The sequence below is a fragment of the Ictidomys tridecemlineatus genome, chromosome 16 (genome assembly GCF_052094955.1).
Source record: "Ictidomys tridecemlineatus isolate mIctTri1 chromosome 16, mIctTri1.hap1, whole genome shotgun sequence".
Classification (NCBI taxonomy): domain Eukaryota; kingdom Metazoa; phylum Chordata; class Mammalia; order Rodentia; family Sciuridae; genus Ictidomys; species Ictidomys tridecemlineatus.
This window is the reverse complement of record NC_135492.1, coordinates 46,961,543-46,989,419: the sequence shown is the minus strand read 5'-3', so window position 1 is coordinate 46,989,419 and position 27,877 is coordinate 46,961,543. Positions and strand designations below refer to the sequence as shown.

Below are 27,877 nucleotides of genomic sequence, written 5' to 3'. Positions count from 1 at the left end.
TTCACAGTCTGTAAAAAGGATTTTGAGTAGCCGCACAATCTGATTTGATTCTCACCACACAGCACAGTGGAGCGAGACATCCATCTTTCAAAGGTCAATAAACTTAAGGTCCAGAGAGATTAAGAGACTTAGATGAAATCACACAGCAGGGGTCCGCCCAAGACAACTAAGTATCAAAACTTGAGCGTTCCCTTCGCTGTGTGCTTTGGCCTCTGCGCTAATCCCCCGACAGCCATTGGTAGCTTCTTCCATTGTCTTTGGTAAATATGAATGTGATGGGTTGTACTGACACACAGGATAGAAACTCAGGACTTGCTTTATTCCCAGTGAGAATAAGGTCTTTCTGGAGAGTCTTAGAGCAAAATATTATTAAGAATGGGGACTATATAGCTGACTGTGTGGGTTCAAATCTGGCCCCAATTTTTAGGAGCTAAGTGACCGTTGGCAAGTCACCTCACCTGTTTGTAGTAGAGTTTCCTCGTCTGTGAGATCAAAAGAGAACCTGCCTCTCAGAACGTGTGTTTAGTGAGTTAACAGAACTAAACCACTTGAAAGGTAGCCGCCATATGCAAAATGCCATTGAGTCTCACCAGGATGGTGGCCATTTGCAGAAAGAGCATTCAGGATCTGGGTCTGCTTTCCATTCTGGGGTTTGGAAGGGGAAAACTCGAGTGGGCGAGTAGACCGTAAATTATTCTGCTATTCTTTGGGAGTTTGGAAAGAGGCAGAGCATCTCAACACCTGGCCTGTGGGATGGACCTATGCTGGAGCAGATGTTCACCAGGCTCTGGATGAACAGGGATAAGAAACCAGAGTCCTTCATTCAAATGCCACCTCTGTGCCAGCCTGAGGAGGGATCTCTCCTGTTTATTCGAAGTCCCACGCTGTTGAATGCTGTAGAATTATTTCTGGGGCACAGAGACATCTCTACACCCGGGGATGTAATTAGTCCTATTCATCTGCTAATCAAACGTGCATTTGGCATTCGGGAAACAAATTAGCACCCGTTCCACACTAGGTGATGGGAGATTTCCCTGGGGAGTCTGGTCTTCATAATCCTTTAATTCAAACCTGGGAGCAATCAAAATTGCTGGCTGTAGAACAAGGCTCTACGGGAAATTACCAAAAGCCTGCAAACCGGGGGGACGGTTTGCTTCCTCTTTCCAAATGTGGAGTTGCAAAGTGTTGGAATGCCAACGCAGAGGGCAGGGGGAGGACATGTCGGAGAAACCCCCAAGACCAGATCAGGAGCCACCTGACAGTGGCAGAACCGCTCCAGGGAGCCCGAGAGGCCAGACACCTGAGGTCTCTGGAAGGTGCCATCGGAAGGCGTTGGCGCTGCGATGTGTCAATCAGGAGCATCCACAGGCCACGGCCTGCCTCGCTAATGTTGTCATCGGCCGGCGTCAAAATAAATCCTTTAGTCACCGTGTCCTTCCTGTGCGGAGGATGTTTAGAGCTCATTAGAAAGTAATCGTAGCCCACTCTCCCCTCCTTTATCAGCAGGATTCAGCTGGGGATTTGATGATCCGAAACATCCAACTGAAGCATGCTGGGAAATACGTCTGCATGGTCCAAACCAGTGTGGACAAGTTATCGGCCACAGCAGACCTGATTGTAAGAGGTATTGGATTTTTTTTCCGACCCCCCTCCCCCTGCTCTTTTGTCTTTAAAACATTTTTTGTGATATCTACTCTGGCACAGAGTTCTAAGACCTCTCAGTGGTTTCCAAGTACGGAGGAAAAAATTTAAAAAAAGACATGAACTACATGTTAGCAGTGGTTAGTTACCAGTCCCCAGAAGTTTCTAGAAGTTCCTCCTGGGGCAATGTCAGAAGCTATAACGAGCAAGCCCAGTTTCTTTATACTAAAAGTGACACCTTCAAGTACCCCCAAATTAGGGCAGCTGGGGTCCCTGTGATTTTCTACAATGACTTAAGATTAACCAAAGCCAAGAGTCTCAAAAGGGTTTCACCTGGGCCTTTGTGGGTCTCCTCTGGGCTAACCCACAGTGTTCTGGGCAGCGGGCTATTTGAACAGTAGTTTAAGAAGTTTATCATCAGACTGCTACCAGATTCATTTTTTTTCTTGTAAAACTAATTGAGTTTGGTTTTTTTTTTTAATATCACTTTAGGGGTGACAGGAAACACCCCTTTGGTTTCCTGGGATGTAGCGAATAAGCTGAGGCGAATAGCAAATACTAGCATTTGTACGAATCTCTTTTGAGTGTCGCCAACTTGATGTAACCTGGACCTAAGCTAAGCTAGGCCCACGGAGCCCGTTCCAAGTTCCGCTTAGTGGATTTTCAAGAAATACCTTTAAATAAAAATTAAAGCACTAGTGAACCAGTGTGCATTCCAGAACCAGGCTGGTGCATGCTCGGGGATTTCCTAAAGTATTAAAAATAAAAACTGGGTCAGGAGGTTAGGTCAGGGATATGCAGGCTCACCTCGCATGCATGAGACCCTGGGTGGGATCCCCAGCACCATCAACAAAATTGAATAAAGAAAATAAAAGTAAAAATGAAGCCAACCCAGAACATGAAAATAATATCTTGGCTTGCAGCTCCTTGGTCAGAATTCCTAACTATAGGTGTCAAGCCCTCTTTAGCCAGCTAGCTGAGCTCAGGTGGAGCTTCAAGAGCAAGAAAATAAAGACCCAGGAGATCAGCCTTGGAGGCAGGGTGAACCAGGAAACAAGGCATGGTGGGAAATACCTCCAATTCTGTGCTGAATCCTCTAGGTAGAAGGTGACAGGGAGATGTGTAGGAATTAGCACCTTAAAGGTGCTAAGGTTAAAAATAGGTTAAAGAAAAATAGCATTTATTTCATGTATGCTTTGGTTACCTTTAAATTGCCTTTAAAAAAAATCATTCAGTCATGGTGCAGATAAGAAGAAAAAAAAATCTTATAACTTAGGTTGATCTGCCCACAGAATATCTTAGCAGAAACATGTTTAATTCTACTTAAAAAGAAAAAAAAAAATACACCAGAGTCGATCTGCTCTCTCCTTAGGGACAAAAGGATTCTATTGCTGGAGATTTATCCTCTATTTAATTAGGATAATGTTCAGATCAGCCGTTTAAACGCCAATAAATTAGACTGATAAATATTTAAGTCAGTAATACTTGAAGTTCTTAAATGATACTGTATACTTCATTTCACAGAGAATAACATCGAAGTTGCAAACGCAGCCCAAAAGAAAATCTAGTTCTAATCAGTTAATAAGGCCAATAAATTAATATGCCCTTTTAAACCCTGATCTCTCATCTTATCTCCTCCTGCTTTGTCTGGGCAGACTTTCTGCCCATTGAGGTAGAGACACCCTTACAGGAGCCTGGGGGGCAGATTTTGATGTTTGAATCGAGTATGGCTTTGAGGGCTGGTCTCCCCCTATCCTCAATCCATAGCAGCACCTTCAAAGGCCACCCCTGAGCAAGCAGCAGACACCAGCCTCCACCCAACCGTCCCTCTGCTGTTGTTTGTCACAAAAAGAAAAAAAAACTTGTATGCACCCCTGACCATGTTATCATTTTGCTCAAAGGACCGACAGTTGCACATGTCATCATTTTGAAAGGGGGGGGGGCAGGAAGATAAAGAAAAATAAGCAAAGCCCTGAAAATACCATTTTTTTTCTCCAAAGGTCAAATTCTTACGACCCTCTACATTTCCTTCTTACACATGGGGGCCGACGGACGGTGGTCTCAGATACTTCCCATCAGTGGCGATTTCTGAGGAGTGTGGAGGAAACACAATTCCATTTAGTGATCCTTGGGTTCTGAAGGCCATCGAAGCAGTACCCATAAAGAAAAAGGATGGAAGGGCTAGGTTGAGGAATCCAGAAAGAGAGAGAGAGGGGAAGGAAAGAAGTGTTTCAGTCAGCTTTTCATTGCTATGACAAAGAGACCAGAGGAGGACAATTTAGAGGAAGAAAAGTTTATTTTAGTACCTGGATTCAGAGATCTTACTCCACAGATGGCCAGATCCACAGCTGTAGGCCTGAGGTGAGGCAGAACATCATGGCGGACGGGTGTGAGGGAGGAAAGCAGCTCAGGACATGTTAACCAGGAAAGAGAGAGAGAGAGAGAGAGAGAGAGAGAGAGAGCGAGCGCTCTGCTCACCAGGGACAAAATATGAACCCAAAGGCATACCCCATTGACCTGCCTCCTCCATCCACACTCTACCTGCCTACAGTTACCACCCATTTAATCCACATCAGTGGATTAATCCAACTGATCAGGTCACACCTCTCACAATCTAATCATTCCCCCCTCTGAATATTCTTACGTTGTCTTTTGGGGGACAGACACGTCTAAACCACAACAGAAAGGAAGGAAGGAAGGAGGAGGAGAGGTGAAGGAGAGAGAGGAAGAAGAGGACATCGTTGTCTAGATTCACCTGGGTTAATAAGAATCCCAAAGACCCAAGGTTGCCTCAGCCCCACCTGGGTGACATTAGGTGGGCAGGCTGAAATGTCACCATGGAAAATCAATCAGTTTCCGTGAGCAGATACCCAGATTCCTTAGCCAAGAGTTAGAAGGAGAAGATAAATCTGGTGTCATCTGTGGATTCTATAAAGATGGTTTATTTTAAAAGGAAAGAGGGCGTTAGGGCGCCCCCTACAGGCGAAGGAGTGAATCCCAGAGCAAAGTCTACTGTGTCTGCCGAGAGCGGTGCCCATGACCCACAGGAGGAACCCACGCATGTATATAATGAGTGGAGGAATGAACTTGGACCTTAGGTGGCCCCGTATTCTCTCCTGTAAGGCTCGGCTTGGTGGTGGCTGGAAGCCAGGGGCACGCCTCGTTGATCTGTGTAGTGCCAGAGCCCAGCACAGGGCCCAGCCCCTGGCAGGTGGTCATAAAGGGTTTCACAAGTGAGGAGTCCGGAGGGGATCAGCCACCGTCCGGTGGGTCGCTCACCAGGTCACTTGTCATACTGACCCGACCCCGGGGGTCTCACTCTTTCCCAGGTCCTCCGGGGCCCCCAGAGGCGGTGACCATAGACGAGATCACCGACACCACTGCCCAGCTGTCCTGGAGACCCGGGCCTGACAACCACAGCCCCGTCACCATGTACGTCATCCAAGCCAGGACTCCCTTCTCCGTGGGCTGGCAGGCAGTCAGTACAGGTACCACGCTGGGTGCTGGGGCTGGGTGCTGGGGCTGGGTGCTGGGGCTGGGTGCTGGGTGCTGGGTGCTGGGTGCTGGGGCTGGGTGCTGGGGCTGGGTGCTGGGGCTGGGTGCTGGGTGCTGGGTGCTGGGTGCTGGGGCTGGGTGCGTCTCTCGGGGACTTCCACAGCACAGTGAGTCGGACAGACAGCCCACTGGGACAGGAGTCAAGGGTCAACTGCAGATGATGCAGTGTGTCCGGGTCTCCCAGACCTCAGCCCGCTGTGGCCGTCAGTGACTTCATAGTTTTCTCTGTAACGACTCCTATTTTGCTGGGATTTTGGGTTTTGTTTTGTTTTTTGCTTCTCTTAAGCAATAGTATCTGTGAAGTGATAGGTCTGATACTGGGGTTTTTTCTTTGTTCCTTAACAAATTTAAAACCGATTATTAAAAAAAAAAAAATTACATGCATCTGTGTATTCCTTAAAATCATCCTTGTACCACTGTGGTAGGTTGGGAAGCCGTGGGCTATGCCGACCTTATTTCTATTTATTTATTTACTTATTTATTTATTTTTGGTACTGGGAATTCAACCCCAGGGCACTTAACCATTAAGCCACATCCCTCGCCCTTTTCTATTTTATTTTTATTTATTTATTCATTCATTCATTCATTTATGTGTGTGTGTGTGTGTGTGTGTGTGTGTGTGTGTGTGTTGCTGGGATTTGAACCCAGGGCGCTGAACCATTAAGCCACATCACTGGCCTCTATTGAGGGGGAGGGAGTTTCACTGGGGATTGAACTCAGCAGTGCTCAACCACGGAGCCCCCTCCCTAGCCCTATTCTGTATTTTACTTAGAGACAGGGTCTTGCTGAGTTGCTTAGTGCCCCACTGTTGCTGAGGGTGGCTTTGAAGTCGCCATCCTCCTGCCTCAGCCTCCCGAGTTGCAGGGATGACAGGCGTGCACCACTCTGCCCAACCCCTGGACTTTTTTTTTTTTTCCATTTCATTTTGAGACAGGGTCTCGCTGAGTTGCTCAGGGCCTCAGTAATATGCCAGGCTTTAATCCAGTCTTAGTAAAGCTTCTGCATAACTTTCCAGAAAGCAGTATCTAGGAGCCTTTTGAACTGCTGCCTCTCAGTTTAGGTGGATAGATTTGGGGATGAAGAGGTGTGAAGTTTTTAAAATCAATTTACAAATTTTAGCATGATTTTTTTCCAGGCCATCATTAGTGGCCGTAACATTTTCACCTTCTTTCCTTTTTTTAAATTATTTTTTATAATTTCTTTATAATTATGGTGTACCCCTGTATTTCTTAAAGTTTCGTAATCATTTCTCTTTGGGGGTCCTGATTCTTACACCTCTGTCAGTGTCTCATTTTTAAATTTAGGTTCATTTGAGGAGAAGAAGGTTGGATGAAAAACAGGTAATTCCTGCAAGAAATTTACACATTTCCATAGTCCCCGAGGGCTGCCTTGTGTGGCCTCCACATTTTAATGTAGTGGGACCCAATTTTAGGCAATTTATATAAATTGTTGATTTGAACAACCCCTACTTTTTTATTTTTATTTTTTTCATTTTAGCTTAATCGAATCTCAGAAACAGCCTTCCGCGGTCACACTGAGTTTCTGTTGAGTCCCGGGAGTGTTAGATGAGAAGCATCTGGAAGTGAGGCAGTGACTTCTAGCCTTGACTGCTGTCTCCCTACAGCGTCTGTTAAACGGGCGCAGTGAGGATTGTGTGAGAACAGACGTAACCTGACTCATTGGATAGCTGTCAGAAGGAAAGCTCGCCTATATAGTCCATGCGGGAAAAACCTGTTACGGGATCCTAAGAATTGTCCCAGTCGGTAGCTTCAGGCTTGGAGGGCCTTGCATTTTTATGAGGTCATCCTGCTGGCGTCTGATTTGAGTGTGTTAGTTGAACAGAGCTCAGGGGTTACCATCAAACCACCTACCAGGCCCTGAATGAGGTGATGGATGGATGACAGATGGATGGATGGATGGATGGGGTCTGCATTGGTTTGTTTGTCTTCTGGGAATCCTGTGAAACCTTCTCATCTTTTGGTGTCTCGCAGTCCCAGAACTCATCGATGGGAAGACATTCACAGCGACCGTGGTGGGCTTGAACCCTTGGGTCGAATACGAATTCCGGACCGTCGCAGCCAACGTGATCGGCATTGGGGAGCCCAGCCGGCCCTCTGAGAAGCGGAGGACGGAAGAGGCCCGTGAGTAGTCCCCCCTGGGATTGACCTCATCTGTTCCAGCCGCGCCTGCTCCTTTGGAGAGACTTTCAATTCTTGAGGAGTCTGTGTATTGGCACGTTCTTCCCCTTAAAGGATTTTAAAAGATCAGAAATCAGGTCAGCAGGAGGTGAGCTGGGCAGGCAGTGAGTTGTGACCACCAGTTGGGTCCGCCACGTTGGGTTCCCTGGTAGAGCCAGAAGCGCTTTCAAAATCCAACTCTTGCTGGGCACAGTGGCGCACGCCTGTCATCCCAGCAGCTCGGGAGGCTGAGGCAGGAGGATCGAGAGTTCAGAGCCAGCCTCAGCCAAAGCAAGGCGCTAAGCCACTCAGTGAGACCCTGTCTCTAAATAAAATACAAAACAGGGCTGGGGATGGGGCTCTGTGGCCAAGTGCCCCTGCGTTCAATCCCTCGTCCCCACCCCCTGAAAAAAAGTCCTTCTTCACGGGTTCAGAGGTCACCAAGATCCTAATGGGATTATTAAAAATAAATCCCCAAACCCACATTTCAAATGACATCCTCTCACAGAGATCAATGATGGCAAAGAAAAAAAAAATGTCTCCAGAAAGTTCCTCTAGAATTTTCCTGGGGTCTAAACCGTCCCAGAAGCTAAGACTTAGAACATCTGGAGACAGTTTGAGCAGAAATAGAGAACATCTGTTCATCTGGGCCTGTGAAGTGGTGCACCCACGTCGGTGGTCTTTGTAGGGATAAGCCGGATGGTTGTTGAAGGACTAGCACTAGCAATGCTCCTAAGCAAATAATCAATCTGACCCTACTCTCAGGGAAGAGAAACCAAAAAAAAAAAAATCCATCTAGGTCCTTGACTTTAACGGGGACACACCCCCACTCTCCAGTGGACAGTTCTGCCTGAAGTCTTGCAGTCCCGTGATGATACCCCAGCTAACCCGAGGCTTCCTTCGCCCCCCTGCAAAATTACACTTGAATTAATTCCACTCGGCGATCCCAGGGAGGAAACCAGCCCGATTTCCCCCTCTTTTACAGAGAAAAGTGGGGATCAAAGAGGTTAAGACAGTGAGCAGCCAGGGGTCACCCCCTGCTCACCGCTTCCTCCAGCACCCAGCTCAAAGCTCACCTTCTTCTGAGAAGCCATTAGCCCGCCCCGTCCAGCAACCTGCTGCTGCAGAACACCTCAGCTCCTCTTCATTCTGTCTCTGCTCAACCGTGTCCTGGATTGGCTCTATAAACGGTCCCCCCACGCCCCTGCCCTCCACCTGGATGGTCAGCTCTGCCTGAGCAGAGAGGGTCCCCTGTCCCCTTTGTGTGTATCACCACGTGGCTAATAAACACCTCACCAAGCTCGGAAATGCGCACGCACCTCTGTTCTTTCCTCCTCCCTGGAACCCCTGGGTCTCTGGGTCAGACGTGCCCTCTTGCTGAATGGGAAACAGGTAACCGCGAGCCACGGACACGCTTCACCTCCTTGAAGGTGTGTGTGTCCGAGCATGGGCTGGCGGTGAGCCACTGGGAAGCCACCAGGCTTCCCCAGCAGTCACCTGCCATCGCTTGTGTGACGTGACTTGTTCTGTGTCTCCCATGCAGTTCCTGAAGTCACCCCGGCCAACGTCAGTGGAGGTGGAGGAAGCAAATCTGAACTGGTTATCACCTGGGAGGTAAATGAAACCGCAGGGCACTGGTCTGGGCCGTGGTATTCTTTCAGACGTAGCTGGGGAGCCTTCCCCTCTGTCCTGAGCCGCTAAAATCTATTCGAGTACCAGCGCTTCCTTTCCCCTAGCTAATGGGTAGCAGGAAAGGAAGGTGCTAGCCCATCCATGGTGTAGGCAAGATTTTTTTCATTTGATACATCCCAGGAAAAAACAATCAGGGAGGAGAAGCCAACACAAGTTATTAAAAAAAAGAGAGAGAGAGAGAGAGAGAAAATGAAAGAAAAGGGTTCAGAGAAAACCAGGGTTTTCTTTCCTTCCTGAATTGCTACATGGTCAATTGATTTAAAGCGTCTGCCAGCCAGAGATTCAGCGCAGCACCAGCAGGCTCGCCTGGCAATTGGTTTTGCTGCTGGATTAAGAGGCATTTTTTTAAAAAAAAAAACAAAAAAACAACCTGGAGGAAGGTTAGTCACCAATTTATTAAAAATTGATTTTGAGAGAGAAGCTGAGGCGCTTTCAGAAAAGGGTCCTTTAATGTTTTGAAAGATTCTAGTCTGAGGCTGTAAAAATGGAATCATTTCCTCTCCTGCGAGCCCCTCACCCCCCACCCCCTCGGGCTGAGCTCTTCTCCTCGGAGCAGGAAGGTCCTGCCTGAGAGGCCAAGACGGTCTGGGTCCCTTGGACCAGTGAAGACCTTCCCCCTCTTTGGCACTAGAGGGAGATGCTGGGGGTGGGGGTGACATTTCCCCCAACTATCTCCTTTCAAGGTCATTTCCAACGATTTCAGCGTTGGGAGTGACCCTCGGAGCCCAGGGGTCCCCTGCAGATGGTCATTGAGTGCTTTAAGCCGGCTGCCAATCTCCAATCTCCTGAATGTGTTAGGTACATTATTGGCCGACCCTAAATTTTTAAAAAAGGAAAAAAAAATCTTGATATAATCATAAGAAGCAGAGAAGGGAAGAAGGTAGACAATCTTGTTTGTGTGTTGGCTTGGGAATCAAACTGCTGGGATTTCTGAAGGCCACCACCTCCTTTCATTCCAGACGGTGCCCGAGGAGTTACAGAACGGCAGAGGCTTTGGGTACGTGGTAGCCTTCCGGCCCCATGGCAAGATGATCTGGATGCTCACGGTGCTGGCCTCGGCCGATGCCTCCAGATACGTGTTCAGGAATGAGAGCGTGCGCCCCTTCTCTCCCTTCGAGGTTAAAGTGGGCGTCTTCAACAACAAGGGAGAAGGACCCTTCAGCCCCACCACCCTGGTGTATTCTGCGGAAGAAGGTACGCTGTGTTTTTCCTGGACAAAGCTGATGTTCCTTCAATGCTCAGGTTTCTATGTAGGATGGACTGTCGGTTTAGGACGCACGGAACACGTAAATCAAAGGCACATCTGGATTTGAGAAAAGTATCGTGTGAAAAAAATGTGGTTCATGCCAGGCACAGTGGCACACGCCTGTCATCCCAGCAGCTCAGGAGGCTGAGGCAGGAGGATCCTGAGTCCAAGGCCAGCCTCAGCAACTCAGCAAGGCCCTAAGCCACTCAGGGAGACCCTGTCTCTAAATAATATACAAAATAGGGCTGGGGATGGGGCTCCGTGGTTAAGCACCCCTGCGTTCAATCCCTGGCATCAATTTTTTTTAAAAAATGTGGTTCATTATCAAAAGATGTATATAAAAATACTGCATATAAAAACATGTCCATGGCTGTCCATTATCGATTCTGTTGCAGAGGGCCCAGATTCCAAGGGCCACATAAGATCTTGTCTCTCTTTGAATCTATCTACCTATCTACGTCATTGCTTTTTTAAATTATATATTTTTTTTATCTCCTTAAGCAAATATCAAAATAGAAACCTGCATTTCCTGACACCACTTCTGTTTTTATAATCTGTATGGGGTACTTCTATTTTTTTTTTTTTCTTTTTGGTACCAGGGACTGAACCCAGGGGTGCTTAACTACTGAGCCACACCTCCAGCCCTGTTTTGTATTTTATTTAGAGACAGGGTCTCACTGAGTTGCTAAGGGCCTCACTAAGTTGCTGAGGCTGGCTTTGAACTTATGATCCTCCTGCCTCAGCCTCCCAAGCTGCTGGGATGACCAGCGTGCCCCACCATGCCCAGCTTAAAGGTGATGTTCAGAATGGGACCACGTTGAAACGTGTGGAAGTTGAGCTATTTACTTCGGACTCAGTGAAGATGCGGTCAAGTCTTTCCCCCCAGAGAGAAACCATCCCTTAAGTTCTGCAGCTCTCTGTCACCTCTCCTTGGCCTCCGTCACCTGTCCTTGGCTTCCGCCTCCCTTACCCCTCCCAGGCTTCCCTGCATTCTCCATGCCCTGACCACGTCCTTTGACGTTACCCAGATGCCACAGCACGTCCCCTGTCCTGCCCACCTCGTGAATTCATACCAGCCCTTTAAGCCTCCACTTGAACAACCACGGCCTCTCTGATTCCCCAGGCCAGCCCAGGACAGGAACCGCTCCATTTTCTCCCAGTTCATCTCTAGTGGTCATATTTATAGTATTCGCACGTTCCTCTATTCTAATTCACACCCACTCTACTGCAGATTTTGAATATTCTGGTGGCAGGTTCCCACCTGTGTTTCCTGGGGATGGGTCCTTTGTCTTTCCCCTGTGTGCCAGACATTTAATAAATGCTGAACTCATGAATGCATCAATAGAATCTTCGATTATCCCCGGTAGATGGAGGTCTCCTTGTTCCACATGGCCTCGAGGGTGGTGTGCATTCCGGTGGGGGTACACAGGATGACTGTGAATGACATCGCACGAACTTTTCACAGTATCAAATAAGAGGCCCGTGTTGATTTCGGCTGCATTCGAAAAAAATAGAGAGCTATTCGGTCAGATGCAAGATGTCATGAGTGTTATTACTTACAACGAGGCTCAGCTCGATTTTTCTTTCAAAAAGACCATCAAAAGGAAAGATTCATATACAAACAGTACGCAGGCTGAAACTCTGCCAAAAAAACAAAATAAAATAACTGAAATTTGGGAAACAGTTGGTCCAGCCTGTCCTTTTAGCGGAGAATGCCAATGACTTGGGTAAACTGTGGCTAAATCTTGTCCAAGAACATGGAGATCCACAGCATGAAGCTAAACTAGTGTCCGTTCCGCTCTCTGGACCCTTGAGGACATCATGCCAGATTCATTGCTCCCGAGGACAGAAAGATAAATGTTTTTTCTCTTAGTGAAGTCAGGTGACTGTCATTTTTTTTTCCTTTTCTCCATTGTTCTCATAATCCAGTGACTAGAATTACTACTGATGACAAGTGTTCATTAAGCAAGTTCCAACCAAGCACGGTGGTGCCCTCCCGTAATCCCAGCGGCTCAGGAGGCTGAGGCAGGAGGATGGCAAGTTGATAGCCAGCCTCAGCCATTTAGCGAGGCCCTAAGCAACTTAGTGAGACCCTATCTCAAAATTTAAAAAGAAAAATAAAATGGGCTGGGGATGTGGCTCAGTGGATAGGCATTCCTGGGTTCAATCCCTAGTACCAGAAAGAAAAAGAAAAGAAAAAAAAGTTCCATCTTGAAGGAATTTCTGGCTTTGAAAAATCTTGAACTCAACTAGTTCTGGGTTCCTTCCATACCACTCACCTCCAAACTGAAAACCCAAAGGCTTTGGAGTGGTCTCCTCCCGGCCACCACCCGCTACACGTCAGTCATTGCCTCTCTGCAGAATGAGGCTTTGCCTGGCATCTTTAAGGGCCCTTCTAGAACCACGGATTCTTTGCACCTGATAATGAACATCGTCTGAAGAAGTTTGTGCTCATGCAGCTGATTGATTCATAAGAACTTGAATTCCTTTCTCTGCAGAACCCACCAAACCACCGGCCAGTATCTTTGCCAGGAGCCTTTCTGCGACTGATATTGAAGTTTTCTGGGCCTCGCCGCTGGAGAAGAATAGAGGGCGGATCGAAGGTTACGAGGTAGGCAAGCACGCGTGTCCAGGGACTGTACCATCCTCGGTCCCTGGTATACTCTAGGGGGGTGTTTCAGGATCTATGCAATTTTAAGCATTTATGAGCTCAGGTCTGATAGACCCAGCATCACCCAAGCTCAAACCAAAGATGGAGAACAACCAACAGTGGTTCTCAGCAAAAAGCCAAAAACAGGGGCTGGGGCTGTCGCTCGCCTAGCACGGGTAAGGCCCTGGGTTCGATCCTCAGCACCACATAAAGATGAAACAAATAAAATAAAGGCACTGTGTCCCTCTACAGCTACACACAAAAAACAAAAATGTATATATTTTTAAAAAGCCAAAGACCAAAAAAAAGAAGGCTTTCTTGATTTTATGGGTGACTTCTCAGAACATGCAAATCTCTTTGTTCTGAAAGCTATTGAATTGGTCATAGAAAATCAACTCCGTCATTAAAAAAGAGAAAAAAAAAATGATTACCTGATAACATTGGAAATGTCCCCCGTGGGTCGGGTTTCCAGCGTCTTTCTGTCTTCGCAGGTGAAATACTGGAGACACGATGACAAAGAAGAAAACGCTAGAAAAATTCGCACCGTGGGCAATCAGACATCCACCAAAATCACCAATTTAAAAGGCAGCGCCCTGTATCACTTGGCTGTCAAGGCGTATAATTCGGCTGGGACGGGTCCCTCCAGCGCCACGGTCAACGTCACCACCCGAAAGCCACGTAAGAACAAACTCGCTCACAAATATTTGGGGGGAGGGGGGGATTCATCAGACTCGGGTCCCTGTTTCCTTCCCTGACCCCTCCTCACAGTGACCATTTGCATACTAATTGGTATCAGGACATGGTTTCAGACTCCCCTTAGCATCTCCCTGAACCCTTGAGGACATCATGCCAGATTCATTGCTCCCGAGGACAGAAAGATAAATGTTTTTTCTCCTCCCTGGGAAGGGCGGCTGCTGCTGCTTTGAGCTCTAAATGCTAGGCGACCAGCTGAATCTTTTTTCCATTTGCAACGCGGTATCTCGTCAGATCTCAGTGACCTTGAAGACACAGATTAGTGCAATCGTCCATTAAATGGCCTGCACTCTTGAGTTCCAGTAAGGAGAGATTCCTCCGAATCCTTGGAGATTTAATAACCTGTGACTTCGTGTATCTTCATATTTTTTTTTTTTACAGCACCCAGCCAACCTCCCGGAAACATCATATGGAATTCATCGGACTCCAAAATTATCCTGAATTGGGATCAAGTGAAGGCCCTGGATAATGAGTCGGAAGTCAAAGGATACAAAGTGGGTAATTTCTTTCTTTGCAAAAGCACCTCATCTTAATGTGAAGGAGGGACAGTGTCCTTCCCTGCATCACATGATGCACATTCTCCCTTTACCTGAGGATGCTTTCCCAGCCCCTGAGGAATCTCTGCCCCAGAGTGGTGTGGGCCAACTTGTATAAATGTCCCCGAACCATTTGTCAGAATTCAGGTAATCACCCCTGTTAGTCAGTTTTTCCATTACTATGACAAACACCTGAGACAATCCGCCGATGGAGAGAAAAAGGTTGATCTGGGCTCCAGGTTCCAGAGGTTTTCATTCTATAGATAGTTAACCCTGTCGATTTGGGGCCTGAACCAAGGCAGACATCAGGGTCGAGCAAGCTGCTCACATCGCGGCCGCTGAGAAGCAGAGAGAGAGAGGAAGAGACCAGGGTCCCCGAGTCCCCTTAAGGGAACATCCCCAGTGACATAAAACCTTCCTGTAAGTCCTACCTCTTAAAATTTCCACCACCCCCCCCTCAGTTCCACAGGCCGGGGACCACACCTTTGGGAGACACTTACCCAAGCCACAGTGTCACCTAACCTCTAGGCTCAGGCAGCATCAATCAGACCCGGTTAAGGACTCGGTGGATGGAGGACCCTGAAGGCACCCTTGATCAGCATGGGTTTGGTCCCCGTCTCAGCTGGACTGGTCAGTCAGACACATAACGTCCCAGCATAACTAATGGCCAATCGCTTCGGCTCTGCCTGTAGTCAGGAAGCTTCGTATATCTAGAAAAACAAGTGGGAGGGTTTTATTTAGAAAAGTCATTTAGAGAAAAAAGAAGAAAATGGATGTAGCCTTATTTCCACAACCGAGGGAAGTCTTGACCAGGCGTCTGTCCAAAGCTTCCTATGGTCTCCGGATAAGCCTCCCCCAAACCCGTGGCTAAAACACCTACTGTGTGTAGTTTCCATGATTCTGAAATCTGGTCTGGGTGCCCGTGGGCACCCCCCGGCCCCCAGGCCTGGATGGGCTAAGGTGCCCCTGGACACATTTCCACCTGCTTTGATGGAGTGGAAGAGCCGGAATCTGGCCAGGGATCGATGTCCGGTGAGGCCTCTCCCTGTGGACGGCTTGGGTTTCCTCAGAGTATGGCGATCTCAGGATAGTCAGGTCTCTGACCTGGTTTCCAGCTTCAAGGAGAAAGAAAGCCGAGCTACCCATCTTTTTAAAATCTAAGCATGAAATAGCCACTGAATGGAGATTCCTCAGAAAACTTGGAATGGAATCACCACTGGACCCAGCTATCCCACTCCTCGCTTTATACCCAAAGGACTTAAAATCAGCATACTACAGGGACACAGCCACATCAATGTTTAAAGCAGCTCAATTCACAATAGCCAAGCTATGAAACCAACCTAGATGCCCTTCAACAGATGCATGGATAAAGAATATGTGGTTATATTTATAATGGAATATTACTCAGCCTTAAAGAAGAATGAAATCATGGTATTGGCCAACAAGTGGATGGAGCTGGAGACTATCACGCTAAGTGAAATAAGCCAATCCCCAAAAACCAAAGATGAAATGCTTTCTCTGATATGCAGATGCTGATTCACAATAAGGGATGTGGGGTTGGTGCTAGGAAAGTACAGAGTTACTTTGGGTTAGAGAGAAGGGGAGGAGAGTAGAATGAATCAGATCCTCTGTGCATACATGACTACACATCCAGTGTGATTCTATGTCACGTACAACCAGAAGAATGAGAAGTTATCCTCCATTTAATGATGTGTCAAAGTGCATCCTCCTGGCTGTCATGTAAAACTAATTAGAACAGATAAAAAAAAGAAAAAATGGTCACCTCAGACTCAGAGGCAGGGGAACTAGACTTTACCTTTTGATGTAAGGCCTAGAATAGCCCAGGCAGAAGGGAAGGGGTTGGTAACAACCCTATTGATAGACCAGAGAATGCACCAGCAAGACCATGTCCAGCAGTCAGGTTCGGCACATCCCTAAGGAATCAAGGAAGGAATTGAGCATATTTAGCTGGGTTTTAAAAAAAAATAATCAAAAAGCCCCGGAAATATGATGTCTACTTCCAGTATGGGAAGGGCTATTGTCAGGAACCACCAACACATTTGTCCTGCAAAGTTCCAAGGGATTTTAAAACGACAGACAATGAATGAGAATTACATGGAGACAAAGGGTGGCTCCGTTCTCCTTGCTGATGGACAGAGCTCTTTGGAAGGGGACTTAGATCCAAGAGAGGTGGAGCATTTCTCTCTGTCACTGGAAATAAACACGAGCTGGATTACGGCCCGGTGAGACGTTAGGAGAGGAAATAAGTAGGGTCTGTAGATTCCATCGGATATTCCACTTCCTTTCCAGCCCAGGAGAGTCAGGACGAAGTGACGTTTAAAAGAGTTTTAGGAAACCCTCATCATCCGGGCTCCCTGGACAATGCTCTCGACCCCTCGTGGTTTCACATGGATCCCGCCAGAGAAAAAGTGGTTCTTTTAGCAATTTTGCAGGTCAACTTTCAACGAACCATTCCGTGGTTTTCATTAGAAAAGGAAGATTATAAAACCAAAGCCTATGATTATTTTCTTTTCCCCCCGCAAGGAGGCACGCTTGGAAGTCAGAATTTTCTGGGGTCCTGCAAAATAGCCTTTCATCTATGACTCAGTAAACGAAAGTATTGCCAAGACCTTCCCCCCCCCCACTCGCCATCTAAAAGGCGGAAGCAGGCAGGGTGGGAAGCCACGGCCCACCTAGAGGGGGTGTCTGGTTATCAGAACGTGCCAGCTGCAGACCACTTCCTGCCTGTGTTGACTTCAGAAAAAAAAAAAAAGGAGACGCAGCTCCCCAGAGACGGCAGGCTTTAGGAAGGTGGTAGGGGAAAAAAAAATATATAAAATGGATCATTCTAGATTTCAGTTTTAAAATATGGTCACCTCCTCTAACTTTGTAGTTTGGCTCTCTCATGGCTGTGTGACTTTAGGTCAGCCGCTCGAGCTCTCTGGGACTAATACACTGACCTTTGGTGTTAAAAGGAGAAGTTTCTAGTATCTCTGTTGTTCTCTGACCCTGTCTCTCCCTGTGACGGTTCCCCCAGAAATCCTTCAGCAGGTGGCTCATTGTTCAGCTCTGAGCTTGGAAGCCTTCCCTGCTGGCCAAAGCTGGGGGTTTTGTGGGAGATGAGGGTTTTTTTGTTATTTGGAGAGGTGCTGGGGATTCAACCCAGGGGCACTTTACCACTGAGCTACCTCCCTAGTCCGTTTTATTTATTTATTTTTTGAGACAGGGTCTCACTGAATTGTGCAGGACCTGGCTAAGATACCGGGGCTGTCTTTGAACTTGAGATCCTCCTCCCTCAGCCTCCCGGGTTGCTGGGAATCACAGGCACGTGCCAGAGCTTCCGCCAGAGCTCTCTGTAGCAGACTTTCGGAAGTCCTTACCATCCCCTTGGATGACTGTAATTAGCCGGTGGCTTGTGAATCCCCTGACTGTGGGCTCCCGGAGGGCAGTGTCTGAATCCTTATCTGTGTTTTGCCCACCAAGAAGTACGCTCACGGTGATCACGAGAGAGCTCTCGTTTCCTAACTCTCGTGTCTGTGATGACCCGAGAGACAGCGGGGTTGGGTTAGGCTGGAGGATGAATGAGGAAAAGAGTAGCTTTATGAAGGAAGAAAGGAAGGAAGGAAGGAGGGAGGGAGGGAGGGAGGGAGGGAGGGAGGGAAGGAAGGAAGGAAGGAAGGAAGGAAGGAAGGAAGGAAGGAAGGAAGGAAGGAAGGAAGGAAGGAAGGCAGGCACACCTTTGCAACTCTGGAGACCTGACCAGGCTAGCTGGGAAGATGACCTTGACCTTGATCATCACAGCAAAGAAAAGGAGGCACAATGGATCTAACCCAACCAAGAGGGGAGAATGAAAAACAATAACAGAAGGAGATTCTCCCTCCTGGCCTCCGTGACACCCATTAGAACCCGTGGGGAAAGGAGTGTCCAAGGCAGACAGCCACCAGGGTCCCCAGGAACGGCACAAGTCCCCTGCGTGCCCAGGCTCATTTTCAAGCGGGTGCTTGAAATGGAAGAAGCAGTCCAGGTTCGCTCAACGGGTGATCAGCAAGCCCTCGGGTTTGGCCAGGGCGAGGATCCATAGGCACGCCGCGGAGTCGATGATGGCTTTAGAGAGAAAAATTGAGTCGCGGTCACGATTTAGTTGGCACCACTTGGCACACCTGCTCCCTCTCGGAGACTGTCCCCTGAGCTCCGTAACACCTCTTGGAGAAAGCCCTTCTGGAACTGGTGACCCCAGCCGACCCTCGAGTGCACACCTAGGAGATTCGTTTGGGCAGCAGCACTTGGTGTAGGGCCTGGGGGCGGGGGGTAAACAGGCCAAGACAGACCAAGGGGCGTTGGATCTCCCAAAAAATGATCTGCTGAGCTTGGTGTAGGATGGGGAGAAATCATCTTCATGTTTATAGAAACAGAATGAGGAAAACCAGAGAGCTCGGGTGGTTTCCTATCTGAATCACCAACCGCATCCTATAAACTAGCTACGGGGTGTAGACATTCTGCTTTTTTTTTTCCGAATACGGTTTTGTATTCGTTCACGGCATTCAAGAGAACATAAAGGTCGGGAAGTTGGTGTTGAAGGAATGTGGCGGACGTAGGGAGGTGTAGTGGGAAATGCTACGGAAACCTCAGACAGAGGGCTGAATCTCACAGCCACCGCACTGACTGGTCCACGTACGTGTGAGCGCGTGTGTGGGTGAGATGGTATCTCAGGAAACCCACCCTGAGATCATCTCTAGAGATGGCTTTATAGGTTGAATAAACCATGGGTCGGATTGCAGAGGGAAGAGTTGATCTTTGATAGAGATTTGACTCATTGAAAATAGCTATGGTAGGGCCGGGGGGGGTGTGACTCAGGGGTGCAGTACGTGCCTGCCAAGTGCAAGGGCCTGGGCTCCATCCACAGCACCTCCCCATAAGGCTTTCCTATTAAACTCAGTCCTTTCTTGGTCCGCTTTTTCCTCCTAAACACTGAAGGTGTCCGAGTAGCGGAGATCTCTGCGTGGGCAGGAATCTTCATGTGAGAAGTTGACTCTAGAATGTGTGAGTCCCAGAACGTTCTGTGCACACGAGTCTCCTGGTTAACTTTAGGACAACAGAGTTAAGAAGGAGAACCTCTGCTCTGCGTGCAGAGTCAGGCAGGTGACCTAAACAAGTCGCCTGTCTTTTCAACAAATATCCTACCTATTGGCCCTAAGCGCTTTTCTGAGCCTTCTTAACTTCATAACGGCCCACTCAGGGAGAAAGTCCATTTCTAGAATGTAATGCATGCATCCACTCAAATTTTATGGATGAAGAAGTATGTCACACAGCAAAGACGTCAGAGACCTGGGATCAGAACATAGCATCACGGATAACAGGGATGGCAGTCACTCTTCATTGTACGTACCAGCAACAAACAAATAACAGCAAGTGGTAATAAAGTTCTGCAAAGAAAAACAAACCAGGGTGCAGCACTGGAGAAAGCTATGGCACAAAAAAAGACAGACTTCACATTTTATATAAAGATCAAGAAAGGCTTCTCTCGAAGTGACATTTCATTTGGGGCCTGGAAAGAAAGGAGGAGTGGACAGACAGCTCTCTGGAAAAGCATTCCGAGTACAACAGACAGGAGGTACAAAGGTCCTGAGGTCACGCATGCCAACATAACAAAGTGAGGAGTTCTGCCATCTCCAACAGCCTGCAGAGTTGGTGATGGTGCAGAGCGGGCAGTGACTTCTCAGCTCCCATGGGTGCCAGACAGGAACGGGGACAAGTGTGTTTGTGCTACTATATAATACAACACCCACAGATAAATTAAGTTATAATAAACGTCAGTTCGTTTTTCACAGTTCTGGGGGCCAGGACGTCCAAGGTCAAGGTGCCAGCCTATGGCCATGACCTTCTCTTTTGTGTCATCACATGGAAGAAGCAAGAAGGGGATGAGAGAACAGAAGGGGATCCTTCTTCACCAGCACCTGTGCCACCCACAAGGATCACCTATTAAAAATCTCACCCTTTAAGGTCATCGCAGTAGGAAAGGAGTTTCACTGAGTTTCGGAGAGGTTAGACATTCAGGCTATAACCATCAGAGGGGCCGCATCTCCCAGTTTGTCAATAGAACCGAAGGGTTTTTTTCATGCATAATGGTTTAGTTTATAAATCCTGGCGTGGGACTCAGAAAAACAAACTTAATGAGAGATCAACAAACGGTACAGGCAGGCTGGGTGTGGTCCCTGTATCTCCAGGTTTCTACCACCTAGCTGCCTGTAGGAAGGCAGAGACAGCCACCCAGTGGTGGCCAAGCTGGAACCCCGGTCCTCTTTGGACTCAGAGCTACCGTGGTCATCCACCTGAACAGGCAGAACACACGGGACGATCCCTAGTGGAAAGAGTCGTCGGCGGCTCTTATCATCCTCATTCCTGGGAACCCACACCTCCTCCCTGACTTCCGCCCGGGATTCTGTCGAATGCAAGTACAGCCCTCAAAGCCATCCGCCGAACCAAGAGTTTGGTGTCAATAAAGGGTTTTTCGGGTCCTTTTTAAGGTTTTGCCACGGTCCCTAATATTGCAAGACCCGTAAGCCGCGCAGATAAGAAGCCTGGATTTTTTTTTTTTTTTCTCTTTCTGGGTTTATATTTGAAACTCGTGGAATTCTCTGAGCTGCTGCAAGGACCAGAGGTAAATCAAAGAAGCAATTTATTCCTCAAAGCCAGATGTGACCTTGCATGCTCTCCGCAAGCCCGCCATCCTGAGGGGCTGTGGCGTGAGGCTCCGACACTCCTGAGCGCGGCGGTGGATTTATTGGAGCCTGATCATTAGCAAGGGGATGATCTGGGGGTGCAGGGATGGGGGGGGTGGCTGATGAATCTTTGCACCTTAAGGAAATTGTGTTTTCCACCTTGTACGAGGGAGACATCCTTTAAGGTAATGAGATGGCCGGGGAAGAAATGGGAACTGAACACTCTTAAGGGAATGCTGATGGATTTCACTGACGTGTGGTTTGGTCCTGGTGATAGAAAAGTGACCTTCTGTCTCCAACCCCCACCAATCAGCATCGGTCCAGGGCCTTGGGGTGGGGGGGTGGGGAGCCCGTCGGTGGGTCTCAGAGCGGGACCCCGGGCCCAGCAGCGTTGGCATTAGCTGGGGGCTTTGGATCTGCAGTGTTTGGGGCCCAGCCACGTCTGTGCCGGGGGGAACTCGGGGAAGGGGACCCTGCAGGCTGTGTCTCACTGAATTCCCCAGATAATTCTGATGTGTCTCCAATGTGAGAGCCACCCATGGAGCTCATGGAGCTCTGCCCATATTGATGTCATCTGAGGATGTTTAAAAAAAAAAAAAATTCTCAGCAACTCGGGAGGCTGAAGCAGGAGGCATCTCAAGTTCAAGTCCGGCCTCAGCTGCTTAGTGAAACCCTGTCTCAATATCAAAAATTAAAAAAAAAGTTCTGGGGATGAAGTTCAGCAGTAGGAGCATCACTGGATTCCATCCCCACTACCCAAAAATAAAATTTAAAAAATTAAAATATATATATGTATATTTTATTATTATTTTAACTTCCGTGGGGTCTCGCTCAGGCAGCCTGGCATAGACCTGGAGCGGGGTTTCTCACCTTTTTCCTATTCAAACTTTGACCTGGCTCATTCTCTGTTGGGGGGCTGTCTGCTGCACCCCTGGTCCCTACCCACTGCACCCGGAGCACCTGTTGTGACCCCCGGACCTGTCTTCAGGCAGTGCCCAATGCCTCCTGTCAGGTGATCCGTCCCCCCACCTACACACACACACACACACACACACACACACACACACACCCAGGTCTGGAGCATCAGATTTGTGGCCACAGTGGCTCCAACATGCCACTCTAAGAGCACCACCCCTCTGGAGTGGCCCTGTCTTTTTAATGATCACGGGAAACTTCGGAGGGGGGCGATCGCAGCTTAAGAGAGTGGGTTTAGCCAGGTGCACACACCCGTCATCCCAGCAGCTCCGGAGGCTGAGGCAGGAGGATCGTGAGTTCAAAACCATCCTCAGCAACTTATGGAGGCCTTAAACCACTCGGTGAGACCCTGACTCTAAATAAAATACAAAATAGGGCTGGGGATGGGGCTCAGGGGTGGAGTGCCCTTGAGTTCAATCTCAGGTACCAAAAAAAAAAAAACAAAAAGAGGTGTGTGTTTAGAAGTCCTCATTCTTGCTCCCGGTGGGCTTGCTGCTGGTCAGGGCAGGCGGCCACAGGCAGGTGAAGGAGTGCTAGCTAGCCCCTCATCAAATAAATCAGATCAAGCACCGCCTGTTCTAGGTGGCTTCCTCGTCCCCATGTCCCGATCACTTTGGGGCACCCAGAAAGAAAACAAAGGCATAAGCCGGGAGCTAGCCAGTGTGGGGTCCCAGTTTGGGGGAAGATTATTGCCTTGCCCATTTCAAAATCTCCCTGGGCTGAGGTGTCCTCTCTTTCTGGGATTCATGGTGACGCTGACGTGCCAGGTGAGTCCTGGCTTGGAGCCTGTGCCACAGACGTCTCTCGTTCCCACGAAGGCTCCCTGGAGCCCTCCCTGTGCACTCTTGGAGACACCCAGAGAGATGGGTGCGATTGTACCCATCTTTTTGTTTGTTTGTTTGGGGTGCCAAGGATTGAACTCAGGGGCACTCCACCACGGAGCCACCTCCCCAGCCCTGTTTTGTGTTTTATGTAGAGACAGGGTCTCACTGAGTTGCTCAGGGCCTCCCTTTTGCTGAGGCTGGCTTTGAACTCTCGATCCTCCTGCCCCAGCCTCCTGAGCCTCTGGGATGACAGGCGTGTGCCAGTGCACCCGGCTATTGTCACCATCTGATAAACTAGGAAGTGAGTGAGTCCCAAGAGGTGACAGTGAGGCGCCCAGACACACGGTGGCCGAATCTACTCTGCCCCCACAGCCACTGATGTGCATCTGCCCCTCCATCCCCTGCCAGGTGTGTTAAGGGGCCCCCTCCGAGAGGCCAGCCACACGGCATCTTGGTGCCATGCAGCTGCCCCAGCCCCTCGACCTATGCTCTTCCCTCATCATGAAGTGGGAGCTGCAGGCCCAGCCCTCTCCACGCACAGGCTTTCCAAATCCACGGGCAGCCAGAGAACCTCAGCATCTCTGTGTGCCACGGGCGTCACAGGCGAAAAACAAAGGAAGACCCCCGTCTCCGGGGTCTTCGCGAGGACAGCAGGTGACCCCTCCCTGTCCCCGCAGGTCTTGTACAGATGGAACCGACAGAGCAGCACATCTGTCATCGAGACCAATACGACCTCGGTGGAGCTCTCGCTACCTTTGGATGAGGATTACATCATCGAGATCAAGCCCTTCAGCGACGGAGGGGACGGCAGCAGCAGTGAGCAGATTCGAATCCCAAAGATATCAAGTAAGAACCCTCTCTCTCCCAGAGACCGGGCCCTTCAGTGTCTTCCTCCGGAAATGTGTTCACACTGCTGGTTTTGAATGGGTGCGTGTGCGACAGGTGCATAAGTCCACACCCAGGATTCTCCTCCTTTTCCAACATGTGGAGCAACGTGCGGGACTTGATGATTGTAGGCGTTTCTGTTTGTTGGTGTTTTTATACATTTTTAAAAATTTTTTTATGCGTTTCTGTTTTTATGTGTTTTGAGCAAATCCATTCAATTCTATAAAATCATAGAGTCAGAAAGCAGGTTCGCAGTTGGCTGCGGCTGGCCAGGTAGGGGTGGAAGTTGAGTGAATATTGGGTTTTCATTTGGGGGATGATGAAAAAATTTCTAGAAATAGATAGCAATGCTGGCTGAAGAGTGTTTAAGTGGATGACAAGGCTCCATACCCTTTAAAATTAGTTAAAAATGGTCACTTTACTGCCTTGTGTGTTTTGCCACAATACGAAAGAAAGATTGCTGTTAGACGTCTGAGGGGAGGTGGGCACTAGCCTTTGGATTTAGCAGTCTGGAGATTAGGGGATCAGCGCAGGCTGTAAAATTTTAAGCCGTCGGTGGAGAGGTGATATTTTAAATCGTAACGAAAATCCTCACCACGGAGTCCTGATTTTTAGCCCTGAGTATCCTTCTGCTAAGTGCCCATAGGTTTCTCAGATGAACAAAGGACCTGTTATGTTTTACGGGTTACCAAATAGCGGTCATGAATCCATGAAGCCATTTTACTGCACTTACAAAATCTGGGTACCTGAAACGCTCTCGGGCCGTTTTGCTCTCCCTCTGGGTTGAGTGTCGTTCGGGTTGGATTTCGTATTCAGTATTAGTTTGTTAATATTAAAGTACTTTGATGTCAAGCGGAGGCTCCCCAAGAGCCACGCTCCAGGACATAGGTGTGGTTCCTAATGGAGTTTATTGACAGCATTATTTTTCAGGGGTATGGTCTGTGGGTGTAGATTAATGGTAGAGCATGCCGGAGGCCGGGGCTTCAATCCCTAGTACTGAAAAAATTAAAAAATAAAATAAAATAAAATAGAAAATAGATAAACCTAGGGGGATTGTATTGGAGACTTCACCAAAGAAGATCCCTAACTTTTGGTTGAAAGGTAGCTAGATTTATGGTGAGAAGTGGACGAAACCTCCAGACCATGAGAACACAAGATCCGGGTTTGGCTTCTCTCTCTTTATTAAAATCTGACCACATGCTTTTCTTAGCATTGCAAATTTTTTTTTCAATTTTAGGCTGCCTGATGATTCCTGTTTTTTTTTTTTTTTTTTTCATTCTTTACAAAAACGTGTGTTAGTTGATGACATGGGTGTGGTTAGATGACACGGTAAGGATGTGACCAAGCAGAGGATCCCTTTTCCTCCAGGAATTTTTTTTTCTTATTATGTAGGTCAAAAAAGATTGGCCACTTTGAAAAAAACTTTCAATAAGTCTTAGTAGATTCTTACAAAAAAACGCAAGACCCCCTCAGAAAAGTTTTTAAAAGATTGAGATTGTTTTGTTTGGAGAAAACGGGGGGGGGGGGGGGGGGCATAGTTAGACTGACATGGCTTTGATGGCCAATTCAGCTGTCCCCTAACGAGGCAATCTTGGACGTGGTGCTATCTTACCTCTGTGGACCCCCGGGGCTCCTCATCCATCCAATGGAGTCACAACAATACCTGGTCCCCCGAGAAGCTATTATAAGATGTAAATGTCATGTTGGTCAAGGGAAAGATCAAAGTCACAAGTTCAAAGCCAGCCTTAGCAACTTAGCAAGACCCTGTCTCTAAATAAAAAAAAATAAAAAGGCGCTGGCTGGGGATGTGGCTCAGTGGTGAAGGGCCCCTGGGTTCAACCCCTGGTACCAAAAAGAAGGAAAAAAGAAGGGGGGGAGGGGGAAGGGGGAGGGGGAAGGGAGAGGGGGAAGGGGGAGGGGGAAAGGGGAGAGGGAGGGGGAGAAATTTCTTCCCACATTCCACATCCTTAGCCTCATTTTACAAAAGGCCAAACAGAGTGGCAGGGATTTCCTGTCACCTGCTCCCAGGTTCCTAGCCAGGTAGCTGCAGAGGCACTGGGAGATCATATTTTTCGGGGGGGGGGGACCCAGCCACTGTGTGAAGCCCTGTGTCTCCTCCTCCCTCTTCACTTATAGTGGGAACCGAGGAGATTAGACGCCAATGACAGCAGGAAGCAGACTGACTTGGTTGCAGCCAGGTGCAGAGGGAAAAGCTTTCTCTGTAATGGTTGCAGATCTCAGTCCACCACCTTGAACCCTTTTATTAGAGATTCCTTTGCTGATGGTCCTAAGATCAGTTAGAGTGTGCATTTCTGGAAAACCTTAATGAAGATTTTTCTGGAGCAGCGGCAGCGGGGTGTGCGACTACCTACTGGGTGTATTCCTGCTGAGTGGACTCCTTCTGTCTTTGCAGATTTCTATGCCAGAGGCTCGGGGGCTTCCACGTCGAACGCGTGCACCTTGTCGGCCATCAGTACCCTCATGATCTCCCTCACAGCCAGGTCTAGTTTATGACGAACGGTCTCTAAAGGACTTGCTGTTTATACTCTAAGCAACATTTAGCTAGTTGTTTTGAAGACACCCAGTACTAAGTAATATTGTTGTTCGAGTACATCTTATTACTACTGGAAAAAAAAAAAAATGTTTTTTGCTTCTTTAGGAATGGTATTCTACAGTACTTCCTCAAAGCAAATCTAGCTTTGTCCTGAGGTTTCTTTGGAAACTCTGCAATGCACTGAAGACATCTGTAATATGATGTTACCAAAGCAGTTTACATATGTCCTTATATGCATATTTTTTATTATATATTTAGTGTTTTATAGAATTTTTTAAAGTTAACATATAATGTAGATATTAATTTTTTTTCCTCTGCTATAAACAAAAAAAATGTTACGGGCAACACAACCGTATACAATTATGATTTGAAAATACTTCCTTGTAAGAGTTGGAAGCCCATCTTGGTAAATACATTGCAAATGATTTGTAGAGTTTGACAAGGCTCTGGTAGCAGAAGAGCTTGGGTCTCTAACTCAAGGCTGCTGTATATAAATTACTCTCTGGTTGGTTAATGCATTGAATCCAATCCTTTTGACGTGTATAATATGGTTTCCTGCCTTCAGGGTGAATTCTGTTGTTCAATACAACTTGAGATGGTTTTAGCAACAGTTGCAGGTCTCGAAAGCTACACTTTCTGTCCAAGAGGTACCTTGTACAATATCCTCATACTCTCATACTATGAATTCGTCATCGGATGGTAAGACTTTCTGTTTCCCTCGACTAAGTTAGCATCGTCTTCGTAGTAGCATTACCTTAGACGTTAAATTTGAAGTGACCGATCCTGCAGTAACCTAGATCCAAAGTTACTATAGTCACCCAAGTCTTTTTAAAGGATTTAAAAAAACAAAAATGATAATTTTACTCTCTTTCCATGTATCTGTTTGGAATGTGAATTTTAAAAGAAGTCCTTCTCTGTCGATGGATTCATCCTCTCTTGGCACAGTTTCTTATAGAGGATACGCGTCTCTCTCTGTAATACTAGCACCCTTCTTTTGAATCATAGTCACACATGCAGTTTGGAAGATTTCTCCTGTTCCAGCAGAATAAGTGCTGCCGAGAATTTTTTTTTTTCCTATGACTCTATAAAAAGATCTTTAGTACAATTGTCTGGTATCTTGATGAATCTCCTGCTTTGCAATCTCTAGCCTTGTTGCTTTATGAGCTTTTACCTTGTAAGTTCTCCAGAAATCACGCGTTGGAAAAATGACAATATCCACCAAGTCATATTCTTATGAAAAGAGCTATTTGTTACGGGGGGAGGTTTTTGTAAACGGGTGTTCGTGGAACCCTGATATAAAAGGCAATGCAATTTTTCTATAAAAACTTTGACTTGTAAACATCTGTCGGCTTTTCTTCTTTCTCAGAGATCTCAAAATTTGCCTGTCGCGGGTTGGGGTTTTGCTAACCAATAATACAAGTTAAACTTTTTCAACCTTCTAGTTACATTCGCCAATCAAGATGCGATCAGGATTCGACCGGTGTCAAAATCAGGTAACCGGGCGGGGGGGAAAACTAGATATATATATTGTCAGTATTTCAAGCTGTGTTCCTTTCTTAGTTGGATATGGTTACTTCTATGTTCCAATAAAATAAAATTTAAAATCACACGCAAAAGAAAAAATCAGCAAAATAATAAAATGAGTAAAAAAAAAAAAATGACCACCCAGG

The 27,877-nt window shown here is 47.5% G+C and overlaps 1 protein-coding gene across 8 annotated transcripts in view; it reads left to right on the top strand.

Annotated features, from left to right (window-relative positions):
• The window catches only part of Cntn4 (contactin 4), an 819,812-nt gene extending 792,266 nt beyond the window's left edge, over positions 1–27,546 (top strand). For 5 of the 8 annotated variants that reach the window (XM_040290053.2, XM_078033565.1, XM_040290059.2 and 2 more), the window contains 10 exons: positions 1,504–1,624; positions 4,971–5,129; positions 7,188–7,337; positions 8,917–8,987; positions 10,025–10,259; positions 12,810–12,922; positions 13,453–13,639; positions 14,096–14,208; positions 23,446–23,614; positions 26,067–27,546. In XM_040290053.2, coding sequence (XP_040145987.2) covers positions 1,504–1,624; positions 4,971–5,129; positions 7,188–7,337; positions 8,917–8,987; positions 10,025–10,259; positions 12,810–12,922; positions 13,453–13,639; positions 14,096–14,208; positions 23,446–23,614; positions 26,067–26,167 — 1,419 coding nt within the window. In that variant the 3' untranslated portion in view covers positions 26,168–27,546. Of the gene's footprint in view, positions 1–1,503; positions 1,625–4,970; positions 5,130–7,187; positions 7,338–8,358; positions 8,682–8,916; positions 8,988–10,024; positions 10,260–12,809; positions 12,923–13,452; positions 13,640–14,095; positions 14,209–23,445; positions 23,615–26,066 lie in introns of those variants that run through there. The other 3 variants (XM_040290063.2, XM_078033568.1, XM_040290065.2) reach the window with 3 other exon arrangements.
• The last annotated feature ends 331 nt before the right edge of the window (positions 27,547–27,877 follow it).